This window comes from Aspergillus brasiliensis (genome assembly GCF_001889945.1).
Source record: "Aspergillus brasiliensis CBS 101740 unplaced genomic scaffold ASPBRscaffold_2, whole genome shotgun sequence".
Lineage (NCBI taxonomy): Eukaryota > Fungi > Ascomycota > Eurotiomycetes > Eurotiales > Aspergillaceae > Aspergillus > Aspergillus brasiliensis.
Genome location: NW_027137443.1, coordinates 3,005,044 through 3,029,868, shown reverse-complemented (window position 1 = coordinate 3,029,868; position 24,825 = coordinate 3,005,044). Strand labels below are relative to the sequence as shown.

Genomic DNA, 24,825 nt, shown 5'->3' with positions numbered 1-24,825 from the left:
ACACTCAGCTAAGTGCAACAACTGGTCCTATTCATTTTTCTAGATAATCAACTACTACTATCTACGAATGAAAATCCCCCGGTGGTAGCCACTTTACTGCCATATAGATAATCTTTTACATGACACATCCATCCCCCACTACTACTGATAGCTGATCTTGAGGGTTTGTGGTTCTTCCTTCAGTAGTAACTATCTTTCAGACTATATATCGCATGGCATCATAGTAGTATTCAATGTTAATGGTAATTTGCTTTGGTATTTAAAATTGAATGATGTATTGTATGCTAGTTTCAAGGTCGCAACATTTTAAGTGCACCGCCAACTAGGCGTAAACTCCCCGTTATCAAGACCTGGGTTCCATTGGTATCCTGCTGCGCACTGATTATCCTTGCAGCGTCGATCGCTTCTTCAATTGTTTCTTTCGTCAATATTGAAGTAGCGGATCGAGGGTCAAGAGTTTCCCATTTCTCGGCGTATAGCGATAGTAAGCTGAGGTTTGGGAGGGAATTAGGGAGAATGTCTATTGATTTGTTAAGCTCAAGAGTTAGTAAGAATCGAGGAAATTGGGTTGATGAATAAGTGACCCTGACCTTTGTCGATCTTCTCAGATTTGTCTTCTCGTTCAATGTATGTAGTGAAAATAACGTGATCTGGAAGTGCGTCTGATTCAGCGAGGGATACTGCTAAGCATTCTAGGAGAGCTAGGCTGTCTCGGTCTTTGGAGAAGTGGCTGAAGATTAGGATACGGTATCTGTGAATCACAAAGGTTAATTGTTTGGTTACTACAAAAGATAGGAAATATACTGACTTTTGCACCGCAGACCTCCTGGTAACTTCGGAAAACCATTCCGCTGTTGCTTGAGGCTAAGCGTGTTGTGTGTGCCGTCCAGAAACCACTGTGATTGACCATCCGGGTCCTCGATAATCTCGAATCTTCCAATCAGGGAGATATTCCTCACGGCAGTGGATATGTCGTCTGGCTCGAGTACATGGTCAGGTGCCTTGGCATTCAAGAATGCCCTGGCTAGCTCAACAGCTAGAGAGCAGTTTAGCCGCTGGACAGGAATCTCCTGTACCCTACTGTCTGGAGGGAGATTGGGATTCAGCGGGACAATAGTCAACGAAGTATTTTTTTCGGCGGCACGAGCGTGCAAGACCTCGGTAGGACTAGCTCCCTGCGGAACAGATAATGCAGGTGCACCGGACTTGAAAATCCCCGATTTGTGCCAGGCAATGGATTCGATTGTAGGGCCGAGCTGTGCAACATGGTCCAGCCCTAGGGAAGTGATACCGGTGACAATGGGGTTCTGGATAACATTCGTGGCATCAAATTCACCACCATGGTGGACTTCGATGATTGCGGCGTCGACGTTCTCTCGGATGAAGGTATGGAAAGCTAGGAGGGCAAGGAATTGCAGGTATCGAGGTGGCTGCTGTTCTGTATCTGTGTTTTGGATGTTGGGATCCATAAGCTTGTCCCATACTTCGAAGAAGTATTTGGTGAATAGGCTCCCGGTGACAGGTTCGTTGTTGATCTGGATTCTTTCTCGGATGCATTGTAGATGAGGTGATGTATAGAGTCCGATTTTCTTGGGGAATCCGGTCCTCGAGCCATGTGCAAGTAGGATAGAACGAGTAAGCGCGCATGTGCTGCCTTTGCCTTTCGTTCCTGTGACGTGGACTATGTTTAGACGGGCTACATCAGCGTCCTATATCTAGTAAGTAATTTATCTTCTCCGTAGCAAGTAGAAAGCCTACCGAATGTCCAAGGGTCTGTAGCCACTCGCTCATTCCATGCAGGCTCGGAATACCTCGCACAGTTGTAGTGACGTTCGCTGGAAATGATCCTGTTTCTGTAGGAGGATCTGTTAGAGGACGGCCACGACGTCTGCGCGTTTCCAGGAGATTGAGGGCATTCTGCTGAGTGTTAGGGATAGTGAATCATACAGAAGATAGACAGCATACCTCATAAGTGCGAGCCATTTGATTTTTCGAATCGATAGCAAACATTGAGTCTTGGGGGCGACATTGCATCCGAACAAAGCGAGCCCGCGGAGGTGTTAATACAGAGGTTTAGGTCATGATAAAGGAGCTTTGTCCGGAACTTCCCAAGGCCAATTAGTAGTCAATATTGAGGGAAAATCCGAGCATTGAATAAAGGATCTTACTTAGCCGGCAGAGCAGATGGCATAGATGATCCATCTCTCGTGATGATCTTGCTGCTGAGGTACATCGTAATAGCATCATTTCAGCCATGAAGACAGACACAATGTGGACAGAAAAACTTGTATATAGCTGAATATCCCGTTATAAGCTAGCAGAAAGCTTTGATGACAGCAAAAGCAAGCTTCAGCACTATGCTATGTACCTATATTCACACCAAAGCGCCAGGACTTGCCCAGTAACTCAACAATTTGAGCCAACAAATTCCATTCAGCTTACCACCATAACAAACCCAACAAATCAGACAGTAACTCCAATAAAGCAATATCCAGAACTATTGCGATGATCAGCAAATAGTTCAGATGGTACTTCATAGTACTTCGTCAATAGATAGTCAGTCACCTGAGAAGTCAACCAATGAACCCGCCGAGCAAACTCCCCCACCAAATCAACAAATCTCCCCCCACCTTCAGCTTGCCATTCCTTTCCCACTTCACTCATTCTTCCCCTCTTCTTCCTCCATATTTATTCCCCTCCACCCAACTTCAACCAACTTCCCAAACCACATCCCAAGATTTCAAAGAACTCACATCCAAGATGTCCGTCACCAACGTCACCGACGCCCTCTCCGCCTCCATCAAGAAGGAGAAGTACACCGCCGACGTGCAGGCCGCCGCTGCCAAGGTCGACTTCTCCGCCTTCTCCGACGCCATCAAGGCCGTCCTTGAAGGCGATGACACCGCCACCGTTGAGGGCGAGCAGGCTGCTGCCCTGAAGAACGCTTTCGAGTTTGCTGTTGTTCTTGTGAAGATGCTGAAGTCGGAGCCTGATAACGATGATAAGTTGGAGGTAAGATAACTGCCCCTCCTTCCCTCGGATATCCTAGGTGGGGGTGGAGGATGGGGGCGGGGGTGGATGGTTTGAAGATGAGTTTGAAAATTTATGCTAATGTGTATGTGTGTTTCTACGTGTAGCTCTACAAGTACTTCAAGCGCTCGAGGAACGAGACCCCTGCTCAGCCTGGCATGTTTGACCTGGCGGTATGTATTATTTCTCAACTGGATCTTTTTCTTCCGTATATGTGGTTCTGGTGAGAGTGAAGGGCTGATCGTGTTCGATATAATGATACAGGGCAAGTACAAGTACAACGCATGGAAGGAAATTAGCCACATCAGCGAGGCCAAGGCCCAGGCCCTGTACATCAAGCAGGTTGACACTCTGATTGGAAAGATTGGAACGAGGGAATAGATTATAGACTTCTCCCGTCATAAATGAGGAGGTTTATTCTGGGTTCATCATGTGGTGGATTGATTGTCTATTAGCAGGATGAGATGAGTTATGAGCTACTTACTACTCAACTAACTTTAGCTATTGAGCTGCTTGCATAGTCATCATTTAAGATTTTATTGATGTTCATATGGATATAAACGGTACAGGGATAAGGATGAGGACGGGATAGGTCAACCCTCCCATGTCTGTCCCAACCAGTCCGGTTCGCTATGACTAGCCGTCGCACACCAGGGTATATCCGTGTCGCTGTACCTCGTCAACGGCAGGTCGTAAGGCATTCGGAAGCCAACTGTAGTTGTAGTAGCAATTTCCTTCCCATCTGCATCTGCGTCTGCATCTGCAGCCGCAACCGCTACCGCATCTGCATCAGGCACATCCTTCCGGAAACAAGGCACCATCACACTTTTCCCCTCAGCACCAGCAATCAACTCTGGCCAAACTACAACCCCTATCTCCCAACTACATATCCTTACCTCCCCGTTAGCATTTACCGCCGCTCCCCACGCCTGCGTAGACAAATTCGCCGACGTCACCATCGCCCAATCAATCCGCTTCATCTCCGACGAGGTGTACCGAATATACGTCTTGATATGCGGTGCCGCGCGACGACGACCTGCTTCTCGTTTCACTGTCACCGCGTCCTCAGCAACATCCCCAGCCCAGTGGCACAGATACGGTCGCATGTACTGCAGCTGTTTCTGTTGCGCTGCGCTCTGCAGCTTCATGTGGATGGAGCCGCCGGAGCCGTAGCCGTTCAAGGAGCGGCGGATTTCATCGGGAGTGGGGAAAATGATCGAGAATGTTGGTTTGGGGGTATTTGATGCTGGAGAGAGGGACTTGAAGAAGACATCTTTGAGCCATTTATCTGTTTGGCCGAGAGAGGCGACGGAGGATATCTGTACTTCATTAGTAGATATTCCATAGACAGTCCCAGTGGGTTATGATGACCAGCCTACCTGAGTCACAATATGCGGTCTATCTTTTGAAGGAGAAACAGGCACCGACCGCAAAACATCCCTCAGAGCTAGCCAACCCCACAGCGTCTTCCGATCCGAGTCAGTCGACTCCTGGACCTTCTGCTTCGAGGGGACACTAGCAACCAGTGCTGCGCGGACGGCGCTGAAGTCATAATTCTCTAGCTGCGCGACAAGCGGACCGGTCTTCTTCGGTCCGTATTCTCTTAAATACGTGAGAAGGTCACGTTTAAAACGTGCCCCGGGGGTAGCTACACTCTCACTTCCACTTTGATTAGAAGAAGACGACAATGGGAAAAGAGGAGATCGCCACACAGCCTGGCACATATTTGCCCAGTCACCTGCGATCATGTTTGCCGTGTGGACGACAACTCTGTATTTTATTGAATCAGCTCCGCTGGAGACATGAGTAAAATAATAGATACATACTGAGCCATATCATCATGCCTCAACAATATCATCATCTTGGAATGATGCGTCCCGAATGCTTCGGGCATGTAGGCGACTATTGCCTCGACGTTAGGGTGACGAGTACATGCTTCCTGATCATATTATTAACATCATCTCGTCACGTGTATCCATATGATACAAGTGTAAATGGAATGGAAAGAATGAAGATTGGGGGATATACATCAATCCTCTGACGATTCGGCGCATCTCTCTTCCACGAGCCATGCACAACCTTCACCTTGACCAGCCGTCTCACATCTTCGTCAAACTGGCTCATCAAAAAGTCCACATCAAAGAGGTAATTGAATTGCCAGCATTCGCGGATCAGTGGATCGCCGAGAATGTCGCGCAGTCGGACGGTGTCGGTGTTGTGGCCTGAGGAGGCAGGGAGGTCCCGGATGTGGGTTAGTTGGATGGGAGATGGGATTATATTCTTCTTATTGTTTATTTCTCTATCTTTTTCCTTTTTTGTAGTTCGAGTGCTTGGTGATGCTGGGTGGGTGACATTGTGTTGTGGTTGTGCTTCTTGTGGCGGTGTTTTCGGTCCCTTGGAGCGGGAGAGTAATGGAGGAGTTATGGAGCGGTGCAGGGATGCTAGGGGGTGGTTGTTGCTCTCATTGCTGCTATTGCTCCTTGGTTTGCTGGGATTGTCTGCATTGTCTAGTTTGGGAGACAGCTTGGCCCTTTTGGCTGGCCGGTCTGGTTCCTCCATGTTGCGGTTGAGGTGAGGTGAGAAGGTGGTGAGGGGATGCGGTGATGGCGGATAGCATGCCAGTTACATTTGCATATCGCCAAACATCATACTCCGAACGCTTACTCCACAAGCACAAATTAATTCAGATCTATATATAGCTTTTACTACACTATTATACACTATACAATTTTACAGGTCTACCACATGAACCGCTGGATCTTCCCGGGTTCCTGGGGCCACTCAAACCCGCAGTACAGGAAGATGTATCCCGTCACCGCGTTGATCACCAAGAACCAATACGTCTCCAGGAACAGCGCCATATTCGTGGCAACCTTCGCATTCAGCTCCTCGGTCGCATCGCGCGCCCGTTGACGGTGCACAAGAGGCGTGGGCTGCGGTGGCAGATGCAGCCGCCACATCACCCAAGGAATGATAAAGTAGCGCGGCTCGACAAGCGGCGCTGTAATAAGTGACAGTGCCGTGGCTGCCAGCCAGACAAGTACAAAGCTCACCTGCGGCGTACCCTGCTGCTGCTTCTGCCGCTGCGCGATGTGCTCCTGGATCTTGGCGTACGCCTCGAACGAGATTGGCTCCGGCTTCGGCGGCTGCGCGGGCTTCTTAGCTGCCTTTCGACGTTCGGCCTTCTTCTGGCTGGGCTCTTTCTGCGGCACTGGCTCCGGCTGAGGAGCTGCTGTCTGCGGGACACGCATCAACTGAGGAGGCGTGGCCGTCGTCGAGAATCCAAAGGCGGAGATGACCATCCACGCGCAGAGGAAGTACACTGCGACAGCAGCATACTTAATAGCCGGGTGAATGCGCAGCAGAATGCGAAAGACGTAGAAGACATAGTGACGGTTGTCAGCCAAGGTAAATGGATGGACAATGGTGTTGAAATGAACCACGACCAGCATAATGGGAATAACAACAAGAGCCGTCAACAGCTTAGGAAGGCCCTTCTGCTTCTTCGGGAAGCCAAAGTCGATAAACTTGGGCAGAAGCGACTTCGGAAGCGCCAGGTTGGCGACCGGCGAGAGGAGTAGAGGCCACGAGAAGAAGACAAAATAGGGCCAGATATAGAGCATCTGGGGCACATGCAGCCCAGCGGTATGGTACTCCTTGTGTCCTGCAGCTGTCAGCCTAGCACTTGAGACCCGACCAGTGGACCTACCAAGAACGACACCATCATTCCACAGCACGAACCCACCGAACCCAGCAAGTATGAGCAAATACGGAAGAGCAGAGCTAATCACCGAGCCGAGATTGTTCACGGCAACAACCACCAGTGAAACAGACACCTTGAAGTAGTCTACCCCAGTCAGCAATGCCATCAACACACCACAACAACAATACTTACCTCCAATCGAAGCATCCGACACAAACGGATCATACAGCTCATTCTTCCACCCCGCCTGAGCAATATCCGCGAACCCCGACGCTTCGCATCTCTTGGAAGACAACCTCAACCGCCGCACGACCTGCAGTCCACCCAGGAAGATCGCCACCCAGAAGATATTCGTCTGTCTAAAGACCAGCGCCACCAGCCCCAGCACGACGAACACCAAAGTCTGCAGCGGGGCAAACCCACCCTGCGACGAGCGCTTCAGGTCCCAATTGTACGCCTCAATGACCACCAGCAGCGCAAGAATATCGGTGTAGTATAGGCCGGAGAAGAAAAACAGCGGCGGAAAGAGGCAGATGTTCAGAACCGTATGGCTCAGCCATGCTCCAGAGGGACGCGTGTTGCGTACTCTGCGCAGCCGATCCAACAACGTCTGCAATCGCAACGGCAGAGCCACGGCAGTGGCTGCCACGTTGGTCGCACGCAAAGCTTCCGGGGTAAGCTGCGTAGGGGAACCGCGCAAGAAGAGCGCAATCGCGCACAGCACATAGGACCAAACGTAAAGACCCGGGGGAGTGGTGATCTTGGGGTCCCAATGCGTCCACTTGTGAGCCCAGTATGCCTGAGCCTGGGGGACATGGAAGGCCTCATCCAGATACGGTTCGGGAACGACGGCATTGATCCTCGTCATCCAAAAGGGGATCAACAGCAGAACAAAAGGAATGGCGTAGCGGGCAGCCAATGCCACGCCCGACTTGGGTTGCGCATTCATGTCGGTCAATGCTTAGAGAAGAGGTTTAACCATGCTCTCGACAATTGAAGTGTGAAGTAAGAGAAGAAGAATAGATCAATTAAACTAAACGACACGAGCGGAAATGCAAGCTTGCAATGCAAACCGGACAAACACACCGCATCGGGCAATCAACGCCCATCGTGATCGAATTTGAATGAACAAGTTCAAGCTCCCCTTCTTTCATTTAGTCCGCAAAGTAACTCCGGGGCATGGAATACTCTCCTCCGACTGCCCCGACACGTCCCTAACTCTGTTTCCCCGGCCAATCCACGCGCAAACGTGAGGGTCAATGGCCTTTCCCCTCCCGCGGGGCATCACGCCCCCGGAGATCTCCTTCTTAGCGGAGATGGAGATGGTCACAGTCTTACCTCGTCAGCGACTCGAGGGACTTGAATTACTGGGGGTGCGTCTCCTACAAACACCATGCACTACAAATTACAACTAACAAATCCTAAATAGGGCGCCGTCTCCCCCCTCCTCCCACCCCGACGCACCTCCCTTCCTCTCTGGCTCGCCCTCCTCCTCAAACGCCAACGCCGCGCCAACATCCTTCCCCCGCCCTGGCTCCACCCCGAATCTCTCGAACTGATCCTCGAAATCGAGACCCAAAACGACGAATACCAGCACGCCTTCTCCCCGCCGCCTCCACTGCCCGGCCAGCCCGCCCCAGGTGATCACCGTCGCGTTCCGCTCGCAACACCGCGCTACACCCCCTCCGGCGAGAAATACTACCCTGCGCCACCATTTCTGCCTCAGAACACAGCTCGCGATCACATCCCGCCGGGGGAGCCGCCCGCATTACCGTTCCATTGGTTGGAGGTAGGGACGATGTTGCTGGAGGCGGCGAGTGATGATCTAGTGGAGCCGGATCAGACGAGACGGCTGTTGAAGGAGCTGAGGGAGGTGCGGATGGCCAAGGTGAGGGCCGGTGTGGACGTACTGGATGCGGCGGCTATGGGAGGTGGGGGTGTTGCGTTGACGGGTGTGGGAGCCATGGAGTTGGGGGAGGGGAGGAGGTTTATCGCGGGCGTGGTCGATGGACTTAGGTAAGCTTCTTATCTTCTGTGTTTTTTTCACTTCACTGTCGTTGTGTTGTGAGTGGGCTGCTAACGAGTAATGTTGATAGGCGCATCGGGGCATCGAAGGAACAGGCGAGGAGAGAGGAGATGGCAGAGGAAATGGCAAATGGGGGATATGACGGGACACAAGATGATGATGATGAAATGGAGTTTTAGATGCTTCTTCTTTTCTCTTATATCTGCAATGCGTGGGTTGGTTCATTGTTCAGTGTTTGTTTCATGATGGGAGTTATGGGGGTCAAGTCTATATGTATGGGACATGGCAGGACATGATCATATTGGCATCGCACATACATCAGACGCGTGTATGTATATATACCCTATATCATTGATTGGAAGTTACTTGGTTGATGGCCGGGTGTCATGCTAGTAAGCAGGTAGATAGGTAGTAAGTAGTCCCGATCAATCACCCTATGAAAACACCAGATGCATGCGACGCTCCTTTGAATGAGAGAGGAGAGGGCAGACAGTAAAAAAAGGACATGGCCAGTCAATCTCCGAAAGGAACACAAAGGAATCACATGAAACACAACAAAATGCCAGCAACAATAGATTGGATCTTACACATCCCCAACGCCGACAACAAGAGGTATATAACAACCCGAAGAAAATAGAAGAAGCAAGCAAAAGTGATCCAACTGAATACAGGATGAAAGGCATAGATAAACCCCATTTCAGTAAGCCGTCACATTACCTGCCCCTATGACGCGCAATACCGGGGCCCCAGATGGTGATTCCAAGTTTCCAGTCCCCACATATGACCGATATAGCTAGACTAGCTTCATTGAGCAGCCTGATCCTTCTGCATCATCTTCCTCCGCGCCGCCAGAATCATCTCGTCCCTCCGCTTCTGCAGCAAGCGCTGGCGCTCCTCCTTGCTCTGCGACCAGCCCGTCGTGGAAGCAGCCTGCGACGGCGCGGACCCAGCGGCGCTGTTCTCGGCCTCGAGTTTCGCGCGGAGGTTATAGCGGGAGATCAGGTCCTGGGCATCAGCCTTGGAGGTCGTCGTTTGAGTGGGTGGTGATTGCACGGGGGCTGCATTGGGGATAGCGATCTGAGGTTGGAAGGATGGGGGCGGCTACAGGGTAGTTTCGGTTAGCTGGCTATGCATCTGACCCAATGCGGGGCGCGAGAAAGGGGAAGAAAGAGGATAAGAGGATGATGTATGGCCAGCGGCGCAAGTCAAGTCACATCAAGGTGAGGAAAGGATAAGGGAAAAAACTCACCACTTCCAGTCCCCGACCGGTCAGGATCCTCTCTGTCGTGGCCGCAACACTACCGCCGTTGCGCTGCAAATCCCACATGATCTCACGGGCGCTGAGCTGAGGGAACATCTGGGATATTTGCTCAACTTGGGCTGGGTCGACGGTGCCTCGCGGCCGACTGCGACTGCTGCCAGGCCCGGCCTCTCCTCCATCGCGGTTGAGGAACCATCGAAGCACGAAGAATGACACCACGGCGAGGGTGAGGAGAGAGGGGATGTTCAGGGACGGCTCTTCTTCTGGCATTGTCTTGGTGATCGCTCTGGTGGAGGGTAGAGGATATAGGACGTAAACGTGGGCTCTTGGTTCGATCGGACGGTTGAGTCGCGACTCGAGATTAGCGTATGTGACCGCCTTGGAGTTAACGGAGTGAAATAGGTAGAGCTCGAGGCCCAGACAGAACAAGGCGGCGTTGGATGGAATGCTGGGGATGGGAGGAATGATGCCGCGGCAGTTCGTTTGGGGGGAAAGCGGCGAGGTGGCGGTGGGACACTCGGATCCCGGCCGGATCGGGGCGGTCGCACGTTGACCGATTGCGGCGGTGCTTGGGTTTCGGGGGGATTTGGCCAGGGGAAAAGTGCGCAGAAAAAGCAATATAACCTCTACCACTGAGAAAGGGGGGAAGAAGAACGCCGATCTACTCAACAGGACAGAGTGGCAGGGGACCAAATTCTGAGGCCGCTTTTGCTGGCATCCACCATGATGTCGTGGCAGATGATGCCAGCAGTCGGTCGCCCTTAATATAGTAGTATAGAAGTTGGCAGGCACTCCAGCCTCCAAACTCTTATTGGATCCTACCGTTGTATCTACGGAGATCTCCTTGCGTCCGTCATTAACATATCTCATAAGAGTACGGTGTAGAACTGCAGAATCATCCAGAATCATATACATCATCCGAGAACACCCTGTCCCAACCTCCTGGCCTGCCACATAACGCGCCATGTCCAATGTCCCAACCAAAAGACCCATATGCACCAACGCAATATCGACAAATGAAGAATAACAATCCCAGCTTGAGGTCTACTTCATGTCGGCAGGAGTCAAGGCCTGGACCACACTGGTTCCCTCGCTGAACCTTGTGCGGAAGATCCGGTTGGCATTCTGGAACATGCCGTCCTTCAGCGACACAACGATGAACTGCGATCCCTTGAATCGCGTCTTGATCAACCGACCAATGTTTTGGGTATGTGACAGATCCAGAGCGGCATCAACCTCGTCCAGAATGTACATTGGCGCCGGCTTAAATTGTAGTAGCGCCATAATGAGCGAAAGCGCAATGAGAGACCTAAGCATTGTTAGCTCGTAGCCAGAAAAGAATAACCCATCGAGTTATCACGTACCGTTGTCCACCACTCAGCTCAGTCAAGCTCTGCTTCCAAACCTTGCCCAGAGACACCTTGACTTCCAGACCTTCGGTGATGTCCTTGCCCTCAGGGGGCTCCAGCTTGGCAAAACTGCCGGGCAGCAGGTCATTGAAGATCTGTCCAAAGTCCGCTGTGACCTTAGTCCATGTTTTGTGGAGAGCCTCCTTCTTATACTCGTTCAAGTTGATGATGGTCTCTTCGATCTTGCTCTTGTCGCGAATGACAGTCTTCATCATGTTCTTCAGTGCAGCCTCCTTCTTCTCGACGCTGTCGATCATGTTCATCACCTTAGGGTTGATCTTCTTCTTCATTCCTTGGAATCGCTCCGTGAGGTTGCGCAGGGTCGACTTGCACTCGGCGATATTCTGGTTCTTGAAATCGTATGCCGTGTTGGACCGTCCGAAGTTATCTTTCTCGTCAGCGATCCATTCATGCTCTTCTTCCATATGAGCCACCGTCTGCGCCGCGGCTTGTTGCTCTTTCTGCAGTTTCTCGAGCTGGTGGCCTAGCTTCTGGACTTCCAGGCCCTCTTCCGTAAGCTGGGAGTTCTTCGACTGCTTCGTCCGCTCGAGTTCACGCAGCTCATCATCGAAACCGGTCAGCTTAGCCCTTTCGTCTTCTAGGTGGGCCTGGGCAATATCGTGGGCATCCTATGGATCGTTAGCAAACAGTCTTGAGCCTTGACGTTAAACCCTTACCTTGATCCGAGCCTGCTCTCTCTTCAGCGACTGGATTTCTTCCATCTGAGCCTTGAGGGTGTTATCGGCCTCGGCGCTCTGTTCCTCGGCCGCCGACAGATCACCACCAACTTGCTCCAGCTCTAAACGGGAGTTTTGAAGCTCCTTCTGCAGGGTCTTAACCGAGTTGGAGTTCTTGGCCAGGCTCTTCTTGAGAGAGTCCAAGGAAGACTGCAATTCCGCGAGTTTGCTATCCTTGTTGTCGTTGAACTCACTCATATCCTTCTCGATCCGCTTGATATCCTTGGATGCCTCGCTTTGGCGAGTCTTTGCGTCAGAAATATCTTTCTTCAGCTGCTCGATGTTCGCTTTCATTTCTTCTACAGCGTGGATGATCTGTTTTCGTCAGTTGTGCGTCTAGGATCACATCGAAGTGAGACTTACTGAGGAAGACGAGTTGCTGCTGATTTGCTCCTCCGTAAGCTTGATCTCGTGAGTTTTCAGGTCCAATTCTTGCTTGATCGTACGCGCAGCATCAAGCTTCTTCTTCTCCTTTCGCATTGTTTCCTCCACAGTAGCCAGCTGTCGCTCCTTGCTCCGGATCTCCCGAGTAACCTCATTGAACTTCTGCAGGGTGACAAGCACACCGCTCGTATTAGGAGCACTTCCTCCGGACAGGGTACCGGACGGGTCGTAGACATCACCCTCAAGCGTTACACTCTTGATCCGAACGGCAGGGTCGAAAGTGACCCGCTTCGCTGTGTCGGCATCATTACAGATCAAGGTGTTGCCGAAGACGTAGTTCATTGCCGCAGTAACTTCCTCATCATAGCCGATAAGCGACAAAGCAAGATCAACTTTTCCGGGTGCAATCCTCTGCGCTGCTCCAATCTTCTCGGCCGAGGCAACAAACGAGGAGATTTTATTCAGAGGGATGATAGTCACACGCTTCTTCAGTCTTCCCTTTTGAAGCAGCTGAGTACCGGTTTCAGCACTGTCGACAACAACGTTGTACAGACGGCCACCGGCACAGATCTCCAGTGCTGTAGCGGCTTGGAGTTTCTCCTTATCAAGGCTAAAGAGCTGCGCAACCAGACCCTTGACCTTTGAACGATCGAAGTGAGGATGGGGATCGGTGTAATTAAAATCGACATTTGCAACCTTCCTCTGGAGGCCATCGGCTCTCTGACGCAGCTCACGAATCTCTTTCTGGAGCTCGGTCTGTTGCTGGTATAGCTCCTCCTCGCGACCCGGCTCGAATCCTAGCCTAGAAAGTTCTGAGTCAAGCTTCTTGGCTTGCGACTTCAGGCCCTCCAATTCTTTCAAAAGACCCGAGTTCTGTTCCTTGGCCTTCTTTGCGCGGGGCTCCTCTTCCTTGATCCTCTTTTCCAAGTTTGCGATCTTGAGCTTGGCCTGCTCTTGTTCAGTGGCAGCCGTGTTGGCACGGTTACGAGCGTCCTGGAGCTGGCCCTGGTAACCGCTTTCCTGGCCTTCCTTTGAAGCGACACCAGTCTGCAGGGTCTGGAGCAATTCTTCCTTCTGCTCGACTTCAGCTGTCTGGGCGTCAAGCTCTGCTTTAGCAGCATCATACTGCGCCTGCAGCTTATCATAGACCTTCTGCTTCTCCTTGAGGACTTTCTCCAGGTCGCTCACTGTTTTCTGGACTTCTGTTTTTTTCTCTTTCTCTTCGGCAATGCTGGCATTTTTGAGGTCGAAAACGGTGGTCAACCGGACAAGCTCATGCGAGTGGGACTTGACCTCATCCTCCAGAGCCTGGAATTTACCACCCTTCCGTAATTCCTTATCGCGAGCTGCTCTGACCCGCTTCACGTCCTCCTCAAGGTGAGCAATCTCGCTTTTCAGCTTGGCCGCATTGTCTTCCAGCGCCTGCACCTTGCTTCTCTTCTGCTCGCATTCTTCTCCAGAGACCCGTAGCCTCTCATTACCCCTGAGGTAGTCATGAGCAACCACCAAGCGAGTCAAGCGCTCCAAGTCATTCTGAGTCTGTTGGAAGTCGAGGAAAGCACGTTTTTCAGACCGCAGCTTCTCCAGCTTGGGCTCAATTTCTTCCTTAAGAAGTTCTTCGATCTCGCGCAACTTGAGCTCTTTCTTGCCCATGGTTTTCACAGCCTTTTCCCTCCTGTCCTCGAACATCCGTGTACCAGCCGCTTCCTCGATCATGGACAGAATTTCAACGGGCTTCATATTCAGTACTTTCGTAATCCGACCTTGCATAATTAAGAAATTGGGGTTGTTGATGTTCAGCTGCACACTCTGGAAGAGGTTCTGCACAGTCTGTTGCTGCGCACGGTGGCCATTGATCAGGTATTTGCTTGTGCCTCCAAGAACAATCTGCCGAGTCACCGAGATTGTCGCATATTCCTCGAATCCGATCGGCGATTTCGCGGTGTCGCGGTTGTCGAAGACAATCGTCACACTGGCCTTGGTCACACCGGCTTGACCACGTTTGTAGATGAGATCCTGTAGGTTCTGCGCACGGACGGTGGACATGTTCGTGATACCGAGGACGAAACAAATGGCATCGAGGATGTTCGATTTACCACTACCGTTGAGACCGGTAATGGAGTTGAAGGATTCGTCCCTACGTATAAGTAATTAGGTCTGTTATCTGCAGGCAGAGTGCACAGTGGAAAGCGTCTCAGTCCGCGCATACCATCCTGAAATCACCGTACGCACGGCGTACGATTTGAAGCCCTGTGGGTAGACAGTCAGCAATCGCACATTCCCGGGCGCTGCAGAGAACATGAACTTACGTCAATAATAATCTCCGTGATCCTCATTGTTGCGACTCTGATCCAGCCCCATGAACTAGACGATCAGGTGCATGGGAGGGGGGGCCGAGAGAACAGTTGCGGGCTTTATTGACGTCTGGGGAGCGATTTTGCGGGCGGTGTTTTGCCGTCGAGACCCAGCGCTGTTTACGGTTTGCTCTTTCGGGCTTGGTGCGCGCTATCGTGATAATGTAATCATGGAGGGGTTACACGTGATAGAGGCATGGTTGGACCTTCCTAGCTTCTGTAGCTCTAATAGAGAAAATGTTTCAACAACCGGTCTCGGTGGCGCAATTGGTAAGCATACACTTCCACATTTCAGCACACCCATCATTTACTAATTCATGATTAAAGGTTAGCGCGTACGACTGTTAATCGTGAGGTTGAGAGTTCGATCCTCTCCCGGGACGTATCTTTTTTCTTATCCTTTTTTTGTTACTCGGATAGCCATCGCCCAAGGCGCAGTGGAACCATGGCTCTTTCTGCTCTCCCTTTTTGTTCTACAGGTATGAACAAAGAGCTTTTGCCAACTCCATGACAAGCTTGGATATGACCGGCCTAAGTGCGTACCACATATGGACATGGAAGGCATTATGCTTATAGTCATTTTTTTGGGCCAAACAAAGCAGCAGGTTTGGGAGCTAATAGCGTCTACGACTACAACAGAGCCCATGACAGCCAGAATGTCTCGGTCTCATGTGGCAGAATGATAGCTTTAACCTGGTTATATTCAGTAAGGTGGCTTGGGCCATTATCATGTTGTTTCCGGTGTGGCTCGACGGCGTTGCCACACCCAATGAGCTCCTGTCGGTCCATTTACAGCTGCAGCACTGGGCCATGTGTGGGTGTTTGCACACTTGTGATATCCCGGACCTTGGTGTACCTGAGTATTTGTAGGGCTATATGTGAGAGGTATGTGTGGCTCCTTGATCACTATATCTCGATAGCGGAGATACCGTATGATGGAGTGTGGCATAATGGATATCCGCACACATCATTCTTGGAGTCCAACCCTGCCATAACAATACCTTCGGCCTTTGTCTTTTTCTGTGCAGGACACTCAATTGTATTGCTAGAGAGCGCGACATGATGGCACCCCTTTTGTCGGGTGCGCTTTAGTTCTTAGCGGCGGTGGAAACTTCGCTAGTATATGGGCCAAAGCCCCTTGGATGCCATGGTATGTAGTTCGCAGTTGTCACGGGCTGCGTTTCTTTTCACTATTTTACATGGTTGTGCACTGGCCCTAGTGCTGTTCGTAACTGCGGATAGTAGTATGTACTGTGCCACCGCGACGGATATATAGTAGAATGAACACAAGAGATGGGTTCTATTATTCCGAGTAGATGTAGGCCACAGCATGTTATGTGAGGTGCAGAGACCATGTACTAGTGACATACATATCATTGACCGTAAGATCGAGCGTATACATACCTATTTGATGGGCAGTTGGCATTGTATACAGGCCATCAGTACGACTGTAAAGGGGGGAGGGGCTTGGTCCAAGATTCATCACTATTTGCAAATCGAGCGTTGACGATACCCGATCTCGTCGCCGGCACCAACGAACTGTCTCGGTGGCGCAATTGGTAAGCTTGACCTTCAACAAATTCACCCAATCAATCAGTTACTAATTCATCACAAAGGTTAGCGCGTACGACTGTTAATCGTGAGGTTGAGAGTTCGATCCTCTCCCGGGACGTCCATTCTTTTTATTTCTATTCTATTTTTTTTTTACTTCCATCTCACATCGGCTCCATACAGCCCGCAACTATCCCATAATCGATGGAGCAGCCTGGCCTAGCAGGTCCTCATGGTCGGCTCAATGGGGAGCATAACTCTTAGCTGGCAGACGGCTTCGAATGCAGAAAGGCGAACACTTGCCTGCCAGATTGGCGGCACCACGCGGCCTTGGCACCAAGGACTACTCCTATTGCCTCATGCACCAGCTGTACTTCTCGGAAGGCCTGGCCGATGGAAGGGCACGCCCGGTAATACGCAGACGCAGTCGCTGTGAGCCATAGAGTGACCAAGCAGTGACCGTTGGACTGCATGCAGGAAGACAAACCGCTGGTAGCAGGAGGTCATATAAGGCGTCATACTCGGAGTATACGAAAAAATGATGAACATGGCTATACCACACGAGGAAAGACTCCACCAGCACAGCCAGTCTGCTGGCATACGAAATGCATGCAGTGATATGGGTGTGGACCTTCACATTGAGAACATGACGCTCCATGGCTCTTACACGGTCCACCACCTCCGCCGATAGCATTGCCACTGTTGCTGGGGGTATACTCTGCTCGTACCATACACAGTGCGCAGTATACTCAGATACCCGACAATCGCTACCATTTAAGTCACACCAGGTACAAAGTAGACAGCACGGAGCACTGTGCGTTGATAACATAGCGGTCAGTTCGATGCTCTGTGATGAGAGATACACCCGGCCGTGTGCTATAACATAGGGTCCCAAGTCAACGATAGTGTGCATAATCCGGCCAGGCCAAGAGATACCGTCCGAGGACATCCTTCTCTGACTGTTCGTTTCAGTCCAGACCATGCATGCACGAGGATCGGCTTGATGGTGCAAGCTGTTTGATGCTGAACAACTACAAGCTTTTGATCAGACGTGCCACATTTTATGATGGGACAATAGCTGCCCTCTTCTACAGTGGTATCGCCTGGTGGCATCATTTACTGACTGCTACTCATCGTCCTGTACCCGTTGATAAGACCATAAGTGGACCCCTGCAACAACTGAGTAGTCTCGGTGGCGCAATTGGTAAGCTTGCCCTTCCTACAATTTAATTCCACACCCATCAGTTACTAATTCATCATAAAGGTTAGCGCGTACGACTGTTAATCGTGAGGTTGAGAGTTCGATCCTCTCCCGGGACGCTTCTTTTTTTGCACATTTTTGACCGACTCTTGTATACTTTTTCCTTGCCGAGCCTATTCCATTGCCGAGCCGAATAGCAACAGAGGAACAGGCTATTGGTGGTCGCCGTACAAGCATCTGTGCTGACTCTTGATAGCTGTGATTTCAATCAGTATCAGTCTCGTTCTATACATGCTTAGTATCAACTGTGCCTCAGTTATATACCAGCACGGAAGTTGCTCGTATGGCTTCACAAGGGAATAGACTACTGTGTGTCCTTCGGTACCCACAAGTCATCACCTCGACCCATCGCAGGCGTATACCCTAACCATAAATGGATGGCTTCAACTGTTGACGGTCCTGAAGACCTTTCAATAGGTAGCGCACCCGCATCATACGAACCGCATATTCCAGACTGTTCAGCAGACGGCCCGGAGCCCGAAATACTACGTTCTGGCTAGTACCTCCGAGCGATCTATATGATGTCAACTTTCCTGCTGCATTCAAGCCGTCTTCTTCATCGACTGAGCGATGACCATTCCGGCTGGCTGCTGCCCTGTTGTCATGGAATGGTTACAATGACACGCTGTAACGGAAGCCCATGACTGAGCCGCTGTTGACCAGAAGCGAGTACCAGACCGTATACATCAAATCTGGGATCACGCTGTTCATGAAGCATCATTTCAGGTCTTACCCAGCTTCAACTACGGAGTAAAGATGGGCATCTTCCACCGCGTATAGTAATTTACCAACCAAGCAACGGTACTTTATGCATAGAGCCAAACTCCCATAAAACAGGTCACCTTGGCCCTTTCGCAACAGAATGATTCCACCGGATTATAGATTTGCTAGACTATAGCTATGGATGAATGTTTGTGGGATTCATCACCTCATGGCAGAGAAGGTCAACATGCAAAACATCTGCTGCGTCTCGCTCGTAGCGGGCGAGTCGTGGCAAAGTGGTAGCATGTCCGGTCCTGGGGGCATCCCGTCATGCCAGACGGGCGGGAGTTGATAGATTGTGAGGATTGTATCCATGACCCGACGGTCGGCCATGGTTGTTGTTCGAGGCAACATTGCCATCATTCCACCGTTCGCACCCGCCGCGGCCATGTTGCGTTGAATGCTCGCGTGTTAGTTGGTAATAAAGAGCAGACACGTAAAGAGCGGACACGTGAAGAGCGGACAGCAGGAAACAGGACAGAGTGGTGTAGAGGATTGGTTGAATGCAAGATATAGTGTCAAAGGAAGGAGAGAAGTAAGCATCAGATAAAACGAGATCAGCTGAAATGAAAGTGGATGAGGTAAGGTGGGAGCAGAAAACAGAAGTGAAAGATGGGCGAGGAGAGGATTAGAAATGAAGGTGTTATTACTTACTTTAACACTTGCTTTATCAGTGAGATACCTGTTACTCCTGCGAACGGTGCAACATGCGACGCCTCCTCTGTCCTTTCTGAAAGGCCTTAAGTAGATCAGGAACATCTTCTTTGACATTGCCCAGCGGTTCCCAGGTTTCGTCGCCGTTCTTCCAGCGTATCAACACCTGGTACCACTTTGCTGCGTCTCGCTCGCAGCGGGCGAGTCGTGGCATGCGTTTCTATACTAAATAAGAGGAAGAAACGAAATGAAAGAAGAAAGACTAGCATTCAAAGGTGTTTTTTGATCGTATTTCTGTTCGTGGTTCTAAGTACAAGATGATAGAAAGCGAAGCAAGCGAAGAAAACAGATGTAGCTAGTCTCCGTTCCGCAAAAGGAAGGAGGGAGGCAGCTAACTGCTGCAACATCCCAATGATCGCATAAGGCAACACAAAGATTCAAGGCAAGTAGTGCCAACAGACGTCTCCCCGTGACCCAGTCCCTTTAGTATGAGAAGGGGGTGTACTAGATAAGTACCTAACTGATGTCGGACCGGGTGCTGCGCGACATCGTTAACCGTTGACTACTAGTTATTAACTATGTGGCCCTCTAAATCTCCGAGAACTCTAATAAACCAAGTTACCCACCAAGAGCTTGAGAAACACTTGCTGATTATACATCTAACCATATCAAAACCTGTAGTAACTAGTAAATGCTAGTCAAGAAAACAGCTTCCTTCCGTATGGGGTTGGTGGTAGCTACCATGATGCTTCCTATACCTGCCCCTAATATAGCAAACAAGAGCGCAGATCTTATAACGAGTCGTCTCGGTGGCGCAATTGGTAAGCTTGCCCTTCATCAAATTCATCCAATCAATCAGTTACTAATTCAGAATAAAGGTTAGCGCGTACGACTGTTAATCGTGAGGTTGAGAGTTCGATCCTCTCCCGGGACGTTTCTTTTTTCTTTTCTATTTTGTTCTTTCTCGTTGATATTGCATTCTTTTATCGACTTTCGTTTTATTTCTTTATTGTTTCCTTGCTACCCCTCCGGCGGATAATATGCATGCCATGTTGAATCTCTGGTCTGTTTCGGGGTGTGCCATCATGGAAGAACGGGATGGGAAGAATACGAACATGCTCCGGAGACTTCTGACATAGCCACCAACTCCACAACCTGGTTGGGAGCCTGTTTATAGGAGGTGGCTAGTCCATAGAATATCAGCTGATAATACATCTATCGAGTCCAAGTCCCCGAGAGACAGTCACCAAGGTGCTCGCGGAGACATATCGGAGACTTACTCCCATCCTTCGCATCTCCAAGGCACAGCCAAGCATAGAATGAGTAACAACTAGGTAGCTAGAAAAGATATAAAAAGGTGCTCTTTTCCAGGTCCTCTTCGCTCCCAGTGGATCACTTATCTCTTTCAAAATAAACAAGTCAACACCTTCCATATCATCCCTTCCATTCCATTCCACCAGAAAGTCTTAACATCCTATCATCATAATGACCCCCAAAATCTCTGCTTCCTCCTACATCACCCCAGCCTACGTATCACGCTACCACCTGGCCGAGAAAATCACCGGCGTCTTTGTTGCACCGCTCGTCCAGCACTCTGGCATCTTGTCTACCCCCAACAATGACCCCATTAACAACAAGCCCCTGGCAGTCTTCGACAACGCCTGCGGGCTGGGTATCGTCTCCAGCCATCTGAACAGCACGTTGCCCGAAGACGTCAAGAGACACTGGACACTGACTTGCGGGGACGTGACGGAGCTGATGGTGGAGTATACCAAGGTGCGGAGTGAGAGGGAAGGGTGGGTGAATGCCGAGGCGAAGGTCGTGGATGCTCAGTGTACGGGGTTGCCGGCGGATAGGTATACGCATGTGTTTTCGGCTTTTGGTGAGTGGTAAATGTCTTTCGGCGGAGGAGGGGGTAGCGTCTTTATATTGAACCGATTGACTTATTGACTGAATGATCGGGGCAGCGTTCATGATGATACCCGATGCGAGGGCTGCGATGAGAGGTACGTATTTATCGCTAGTTTGATTGGAAGTTGAAGCTGATCGTCTGCGTTTGTTAATGGTAGAATGTTTCCGTATCCTCCAGTCGGGAGGTGTACTTGCGACTTCGACGTGGAAGACCTGTATGTCCATGATTTGCCCCCCTCCTCCGTTTGTTCAACCAGTCGGTTCTAACCAGAAGTTATGACAGCTTCCTGGTTCGTCATCATGAAAGAAGCCATCGAAGCCACGTCATGGAATGTCAAGTTCCCCACCACGAAAGAGTTCCTGGCCTTGCATAACGAAGGCTGGGACGACGAGTCTTTCGTGAAAGCTCGATTCGAAGAGGAAGGGTTCGAAGACGTGGAAGTTACTGCTGTGCAGAGGGAGACTTCGTCGACTGTAGCTGAGTTCATGGAGGTCGGTGAGTGGATGATTTCTACTGTAACCGGTACCTTCTGGACGCCCGAGCAGCGGGAACAGTATGGGGCGAAGGCGCCGGTGGTGATCAGAGAGTATCTGGAGGAGAAGTTTGGAGCTGATGGGGTGATCAAGCTGGAGCCGGTGGCTATTATTGCGGCGGGGAGGAAGCCCTAGTCGATGTAGGGATGAATTGGGGTGCTAGTAGTTCGCGATACTGTTATCGACTGATCTGTTAGTGCTAATGTAAATGGTCTGTTTTACGTGTTTATCAGCTAGTTGGAACACCGCAAAGTGAGGTCATAGAAGTCATTGAATTCGCATGAATGTCCTTATCCCGGATAGACCACTAAAGCTTAGAGAAACACCTGTTGCTTGGCAGTACTGCGACACCTGAACAGCCACCTGAAAACTGGTAGTGAACCTAACGCCATTTGATCCTATCCCCTCCCCCGGGTGCTCCCCTCAGACATTCATGAAGCATGCGGAAATCCGACTCGCGCAAGACCCCGGTTTGGATCCATCCTGTTATCCAAGTCCTCGTAACGAAGAATGAACTCGCGCTGTAGCCTCTGGTTAGCGTATGCCGAGGCGGAAGCGAGTCACGGAGGGAAGACTTCAAGCAAAGACGAGGGTAGACATACCCGAACCTTCTTCCAGCTGGCAGGATCCCACAATAGGTAGACGCCCCTTTCACTTACGCCGCGATCAACGTCAACAGGACCGGGGTACGTCTCGTCGCGGGTAAGCCAGCACCGTTCGATCTTGTGGTACCTCCATTTCCGACCCATGAGTTCCTCCGCAACGACCTCCTGCAGTAAATCTCTAGGCATGCTGTAGAATATGTAGAACAAGGTCTCGTCGCTGAAACTGGGGATACGTGTCTGGAGAGGCTGAACATTGGCGACGCTATAGCACGCCGGGAGAGCGAAATCTTGCTCCAGAGGAACTCCCGGCATGGAGGCAACGAACGGAGAGGCAAATGACGTATGTAGAGGTCTATGACTGTGTGAGAAAAGGCTTCGGAATTCAAGAAGTCGCCAGAACATACTCTGGTTGATTCAGGTCCAGGCCTAATGTCATGAGATCCTGTCCTACCGCGAGACTTGAAACATCGGCGTTTTCGCTATGGATCATGCGCAACAGTCCTGCCAGTCCAAACTTGTCGAGCTCGCTCATTTCGGCCAGTGGTAATTGATCAGAACTTTGCGTAGCCCCTGAAGCTTCCTTCCCAGTAGCGGGAAACCCTGGTGGCCGCATAATGTGCTGTTCTGTGTAGGCACTCTGATTCGATATTACGCTGCTGTTCAGTTCCTGAAGCCAAATTAGCAACGGAGCGACAAGTGTGTCTGGTCACCGCTCTTACCTCCTTTTCTTGCCCCGGGACCCTGTTTGACCCCTGATTCACCGGCGATCGCGACGTTTCGATACCTGAACAGAAGTTATTAGTTTAGTCCCGATTCCACCGGGTCACCGAAACATACCCCCTGATCCTGCAGTGGCAGGCGACATTATCCGCTCTTGCCCATTTACCGACGCGGCGACCATGTTGCGAGCTTGGGCAGACTGAGCCTGGCTCACGCCCGTAAACGGAAGGCCACCGTTGTAGTTGCCAAGCCCTGTACTTTGTATCAATGACCCTCTCCGATCCTGACCGAGGTCCGTGGTGACATTACGTCCGAGCGGGGGGAATTCTTCAATGTTGCCGGTCTGTGGCTGCCCCCCGGCACCTAACTGACCGCTGATACCCTGTCCACCATTTCGGAAATCGTCCAAGCGGTTTGCGAACTGAGCGCCCGAGGGGAATACGTCCTCATGAGAGGGTTGCGACTGCTGTTGCGGGTGGTGCGTCTGTGTCTGCGGAGCTCGTGAGGGTGCTTGGGAGGTAGCATGCTGCGGCCTTTGCACAGGGGTCTGCTGCATCGCGCGTTGGCTGGCGTTCGCCCATACGAGATGGCTCGGATTTTGGGTTTGCGACTGCGGAGGCGCTCCAGATAACGAAGGGAAATCTCTGGAATGAACAACCGGAGTTCTCAGCAATAAGTTCAATGTGTCCTTCAGGAGGCCTATCCATAGACCCAATAATAAAAGACAGCAAGCCACACTCACGATAAGTCAAGAGGAGTAGCAGGTTGGGAACCGCTCAAGCTCTGTGCAAACGTTCCCATTGTTCCAATGCTGCGCTGCTGGTTTCCTTGTATCCCCGGCGTTCCGCTGACGGGTAGGTTGAAGTTCCAATTCGCTCCGCTACCTGTTAGGTCCGATGCCGTTAGCTCGCAAGGCGGAATTACCAGTCAAGACCAGACAAGAGTCGCACCAAGTTTGCCGTTTGGAAGGCGCGCCGATGCCAAAGCCGCATTTCGAGCTTGTGCTTGTTGTTGGGCGGGAAAGCCGGACATGCCTCGCAAGGGCTGGGGGCCGGGTCCTAGAAGCCATAACAGTGATCAGCGACATGGCCAAGGTGAACGTGCCAAATTCGGGGGGACCACTGCTTCACCCAAGCCGGGGGAGGGGCTTGGCATGGTGACGGAGAAGGATATTGAGGGCGCAGAGGAAGATCCATCTGAAAGTGAGCTTGCAATTGAAGCCAGATAGATAACAACACGCGGACCCAAGCACCAGCCACCCTCCGCACAGCACCATGAAGCTCCAAGAGGATGGGCATGAAAGAAAGCAGTGATCGGAGACTGCTGGGGTTGCCGTAGCAAGCCCGATCGGGAGGACAAAAGGGAAGAACGTGAAAATCACAAACCTGGCCTATTCATGATGCAGATAAGTCGTTTGAGCAGTACAGATGAAGAAACAAGGCTCTGCGGTGTGATTTAGAGGATAACAGTGGTACAGCATGTGAGCGATAAGAAACCAATGTGCAGCCAGGATCTCTACCCACACTCTGTTGCGCCGGCTCTGGGAGGTGGAGTGGCTGCAGACGCGCGCTTCTGGTTCCTGCACGGACCTCCATTAGCCGCTCATTCACAGCCATACACGCTTCTTGGTAACCATGAGCACACGACCAGGCACTAGATCGGGTGGATGATGAAGAGTTCGGTCATGGATTAGTGGTTTCTTTTCTCTTACGCCAGCATTACTATACAGATCAGGGAATATATAGCGCTCAATACGTGGAAATGGCAGATAATGTGTATCGCCTTCTTTTCAGCTATCTATGTAATCAATAGCATCACCAACGGCATCCTCTCCCACTTCGTCAACATACGATTGTTCTGCTTGAAACAGCCGGTATTGATGCACCCGATCCTATAGCTAGTAGAATAACTCATCCATACTCA

General features: G+C 50.9%; 10 protein-coding genes, 3 non-coding genes and 1 pseudogene across 14 annotated transcripts; 7 read left to right on the top strand and 7 right to left on the bottom strand.

Moving 5' to 3' along the window:
• Positions 1-290: 290 nt before the first annotated feature.
• On the bottom strand, positions 291-1,983 carry ASPBRDRAFT_192594 (uncharacterized protein; the record flags this gene model as incomplete). Its single annotated transcript, XM_067620504.1, has 5 exons — positions 291-520; positions 591-751; positions 805-1,709; positions 1,759-1,917; positions 1,966-1,983. The coding sequence occupies 5 exons, from the start codon at positions 1,981-1,983 to the stop codon at positions 291-293; spliced, it is 1,473 nt and encodes a 490-aa protein (XP_067483706.1).
• A 443-nt stretch (positions 1,984-2,426) lies between these two features.
• ASPBRDRAFT_38921 (uncharacterized protein) lies at positions 2,427-3,507 on the top strand. Its single transcript, XM_067624029.1, has 3 exons — positions 2,427-3,012; positions 3,138-3,203; positions 3,295-3,507. Exons 1-3 carry the CDS (start codon positions 2,761-2,763, stop codon positions 3,409-3,411), a joined length of 435 nt encoding a protein of 144 aa, XP_067483705.1. The 5' UTR covers positions 2,427-2,760; the 3' UTR covers positions 3,412-3,507.
• A 116-nt stretch (positions 3,508-3,623) lies between these two features.
• On the bottom strand, positions 3,624-7,682 carry alg10 (dolichyl-P-Glc:Glc(2)Man(9)GlcNAc(2)-PP-dolichol alpha-1,2- glucosyltransferase; the record flags this gene model as incomplete). Its single annotated transcript, XM_067626840.1, has 8 exons — positions 3,624-4,349; positions 4,410-4,800; positions 4,857-4,969; positions 5,059-5,583; positions 5,737-5,740; positions 5,773-6,694; positions 6,740-6,877; positions 6,926-7,682. The coding sequence occupies 8 exons, from the start codon at positions 7,680-7,682 to the stop codon at positions 3,624-3,626; spliced, it is 3,576 nt and encodes a 1,191-aa protein (XP_067483704.1).
• Positions 7,683-7,992: 310 nt separating this feature from the next.
• On the top strand, positions 7,993-8,938 carry psf2 (DNA replication protein PSF2; the record flags this gene model as incomplete). The annotated part of the gene is made up of 3 exons (XM_067616938.1): positions 7,993-8,106; positions 8,163-8,749; positions 8,830-8,938. 3 exons carry the CDS (start codon positions 7,993-7,995, stop codon positions 8,936-8,938), a joined length of 810 nt encoding a protein of 269 aa, XP_067483703.1.
• A 625-nt stretch (positions 8,939-9,563) lies between these two features.
• On the bottom strand, positions 9,564-10,290 carry ASPBRDRAFT_52059 (CUE domain-containing protein; the record flags this gene model as incomplete). The annotated part of the gene is made up of 2 exons (XM_067626839.1): positions 9,564-9,860; positions 10,009-10,290. 2 exons carry the CDS (start codon positions 10,288-10,290, stop codon positions 9,564-9,566), a joined length of 579 nt encoding a protein of 192 aa, XP_067483702.1.
• A 489-nt stretch (positions 10,291-10,779) lies between these two features.
• ASPBRDRAFT_170430 (condensin subunit SMC2) lies at positions 10,780-15,029 on the bottom strand. The gene is made up of 6 exons (XM_067619683.1): positions 14,860-15,029; positions 14,760-14,800; positions 12,530-14,687; positions 12,107-12,481; positions 11,385-12,058; positions 10,780-11,329 (listed from the first exon to the last, which is right to left on the bottom strand). Exons 1-6 carry the CDS (start codon positions 14,884-14,886, stop codon positions 11,065-11,067), a joined length of 3,540 nt encoding a protein of 1,179 aa, XP_067483701.1. The 5' UTR covers positions 14,887-15,029; the 3' UTR covers positions 10,780-11,064.
• Positions 15,030-15,156: 127 nt separating this feature from the next.
• On the top strand, positions 15,157-15,287 carry ASPBRDRAFT_t42. The gene has a single exon. It is a non-coding gene; the product is annotated as a tRNA-OTHER (tRNA).
• A 1,158-nt stretch (positions 15,288-16,445) lies between these two features.
• Positions 16,446-16,576, top strand: ASPBRDRAFT_t43 (annotated as a pseudogene). The gene has a single exon. The product of its transcript is annotated as a tRNA-OTHER (tRNA).
• A 49-nt stretch (positions 16,577-16,625) lies between these two features.
• On the bottom strand, positions 16,626-17,665 carry ASPBRDRAFT_38914 (uncharacterized protein). Its single transcript, XM_067624028.1, has one exon. It carries the CDS (start codon positions 17,402-17,404, stop codon positions 16,805-16,807), a length of 600 nt encoding a protein of 199 aa, XP_067483700.1. The 5' UTR covers positions 17,405-17,665; the 3' UTR covers positions 16,626-16,804.
• On the top strand, positions 17,642-17,775 carry ASPBRDRAFT_t44. The gene has a single exon. It is a non-coding gene; the product is annotated as a tRNA-Val (tRNA).
• Positions 17,776-18,843: 1,068 nt separating this feature from the next.
• On the bottom strand, positions 18,844-19,428 carry ASPBRDRAFT_38909 (chromo domain-containing protein). Its single transcript, XM_067624027.1, has 2 exons — positions 19,133-19,428; positions 18,844-18,997 (listed from the first exon to the last, which is right to left on the bottom strand). Exon 1 carries the CDS (start codon positions 19,344-19,346, stop codon positions 19,164-19,166), a length of 183 nt encoding a protein of 60 aa, XP_067483699.1. The 5' UTR covers positions 19,347-19,428; the 3' UTR covers positions 18,844-18,997; positions 19,133-19,163.
• Positions 19,429-19,935: 507 nt separating this feature from the next.
• ASPBRDRAFT_t45 lies at positions 19,936-20,066 on the top strand. The gene has a single exon. It is a non-coding gene; the product is annotated as a tRNA-Sec (tRNA).
• A 551-nt stretch (positions 20,067-20,617) lies between these two features.
• On the top strand, positions 20,618-21,712 carry gtmA (gliotoxin thiomethyltransferase; the record flags this gene model as incomplete). Its single annotated transcript, XM_067617011.1, has 4 exons — positions 20,618-21,014; positions 21,100-21,138; positions 21,175-21,258; positions 21,327-21,712. 4 exons carry the CDS (start codon positions 20,618-20,620, stop codon positions 21,710-21,712), a joined length of 906 nt encoding a protein of 301 aa, XP_067483698.1.
• Positions 21,713-22,008: 296 nt separating this feature from the next.
• Positions 22,009-24,057, bottom strand: ASPBRDRAFT_192588 (uncharacterized protein; the record flags this gene model as incomplete). Its single annotated transcript, XM_067620503.1, has 8 exons — positions 22,009-22,098; positions 22,180-22,534; positions 22,587-22,849; positions 22,902-22,966; positions 23,020-23,546; positions 23,645-23,786; positions 23,853-23,960; positions 24,033-24,057. 8 exons carry the CDS (start codon positions 24,055-24,057, stop codon positions 22,009-22,011), a joined length of 1,575 nt encoding a protein of 524 aa, XP_067483697.1.
• Between the last annotated feature and the right edge of the window lie 768 nt (positions 24,058-24,825).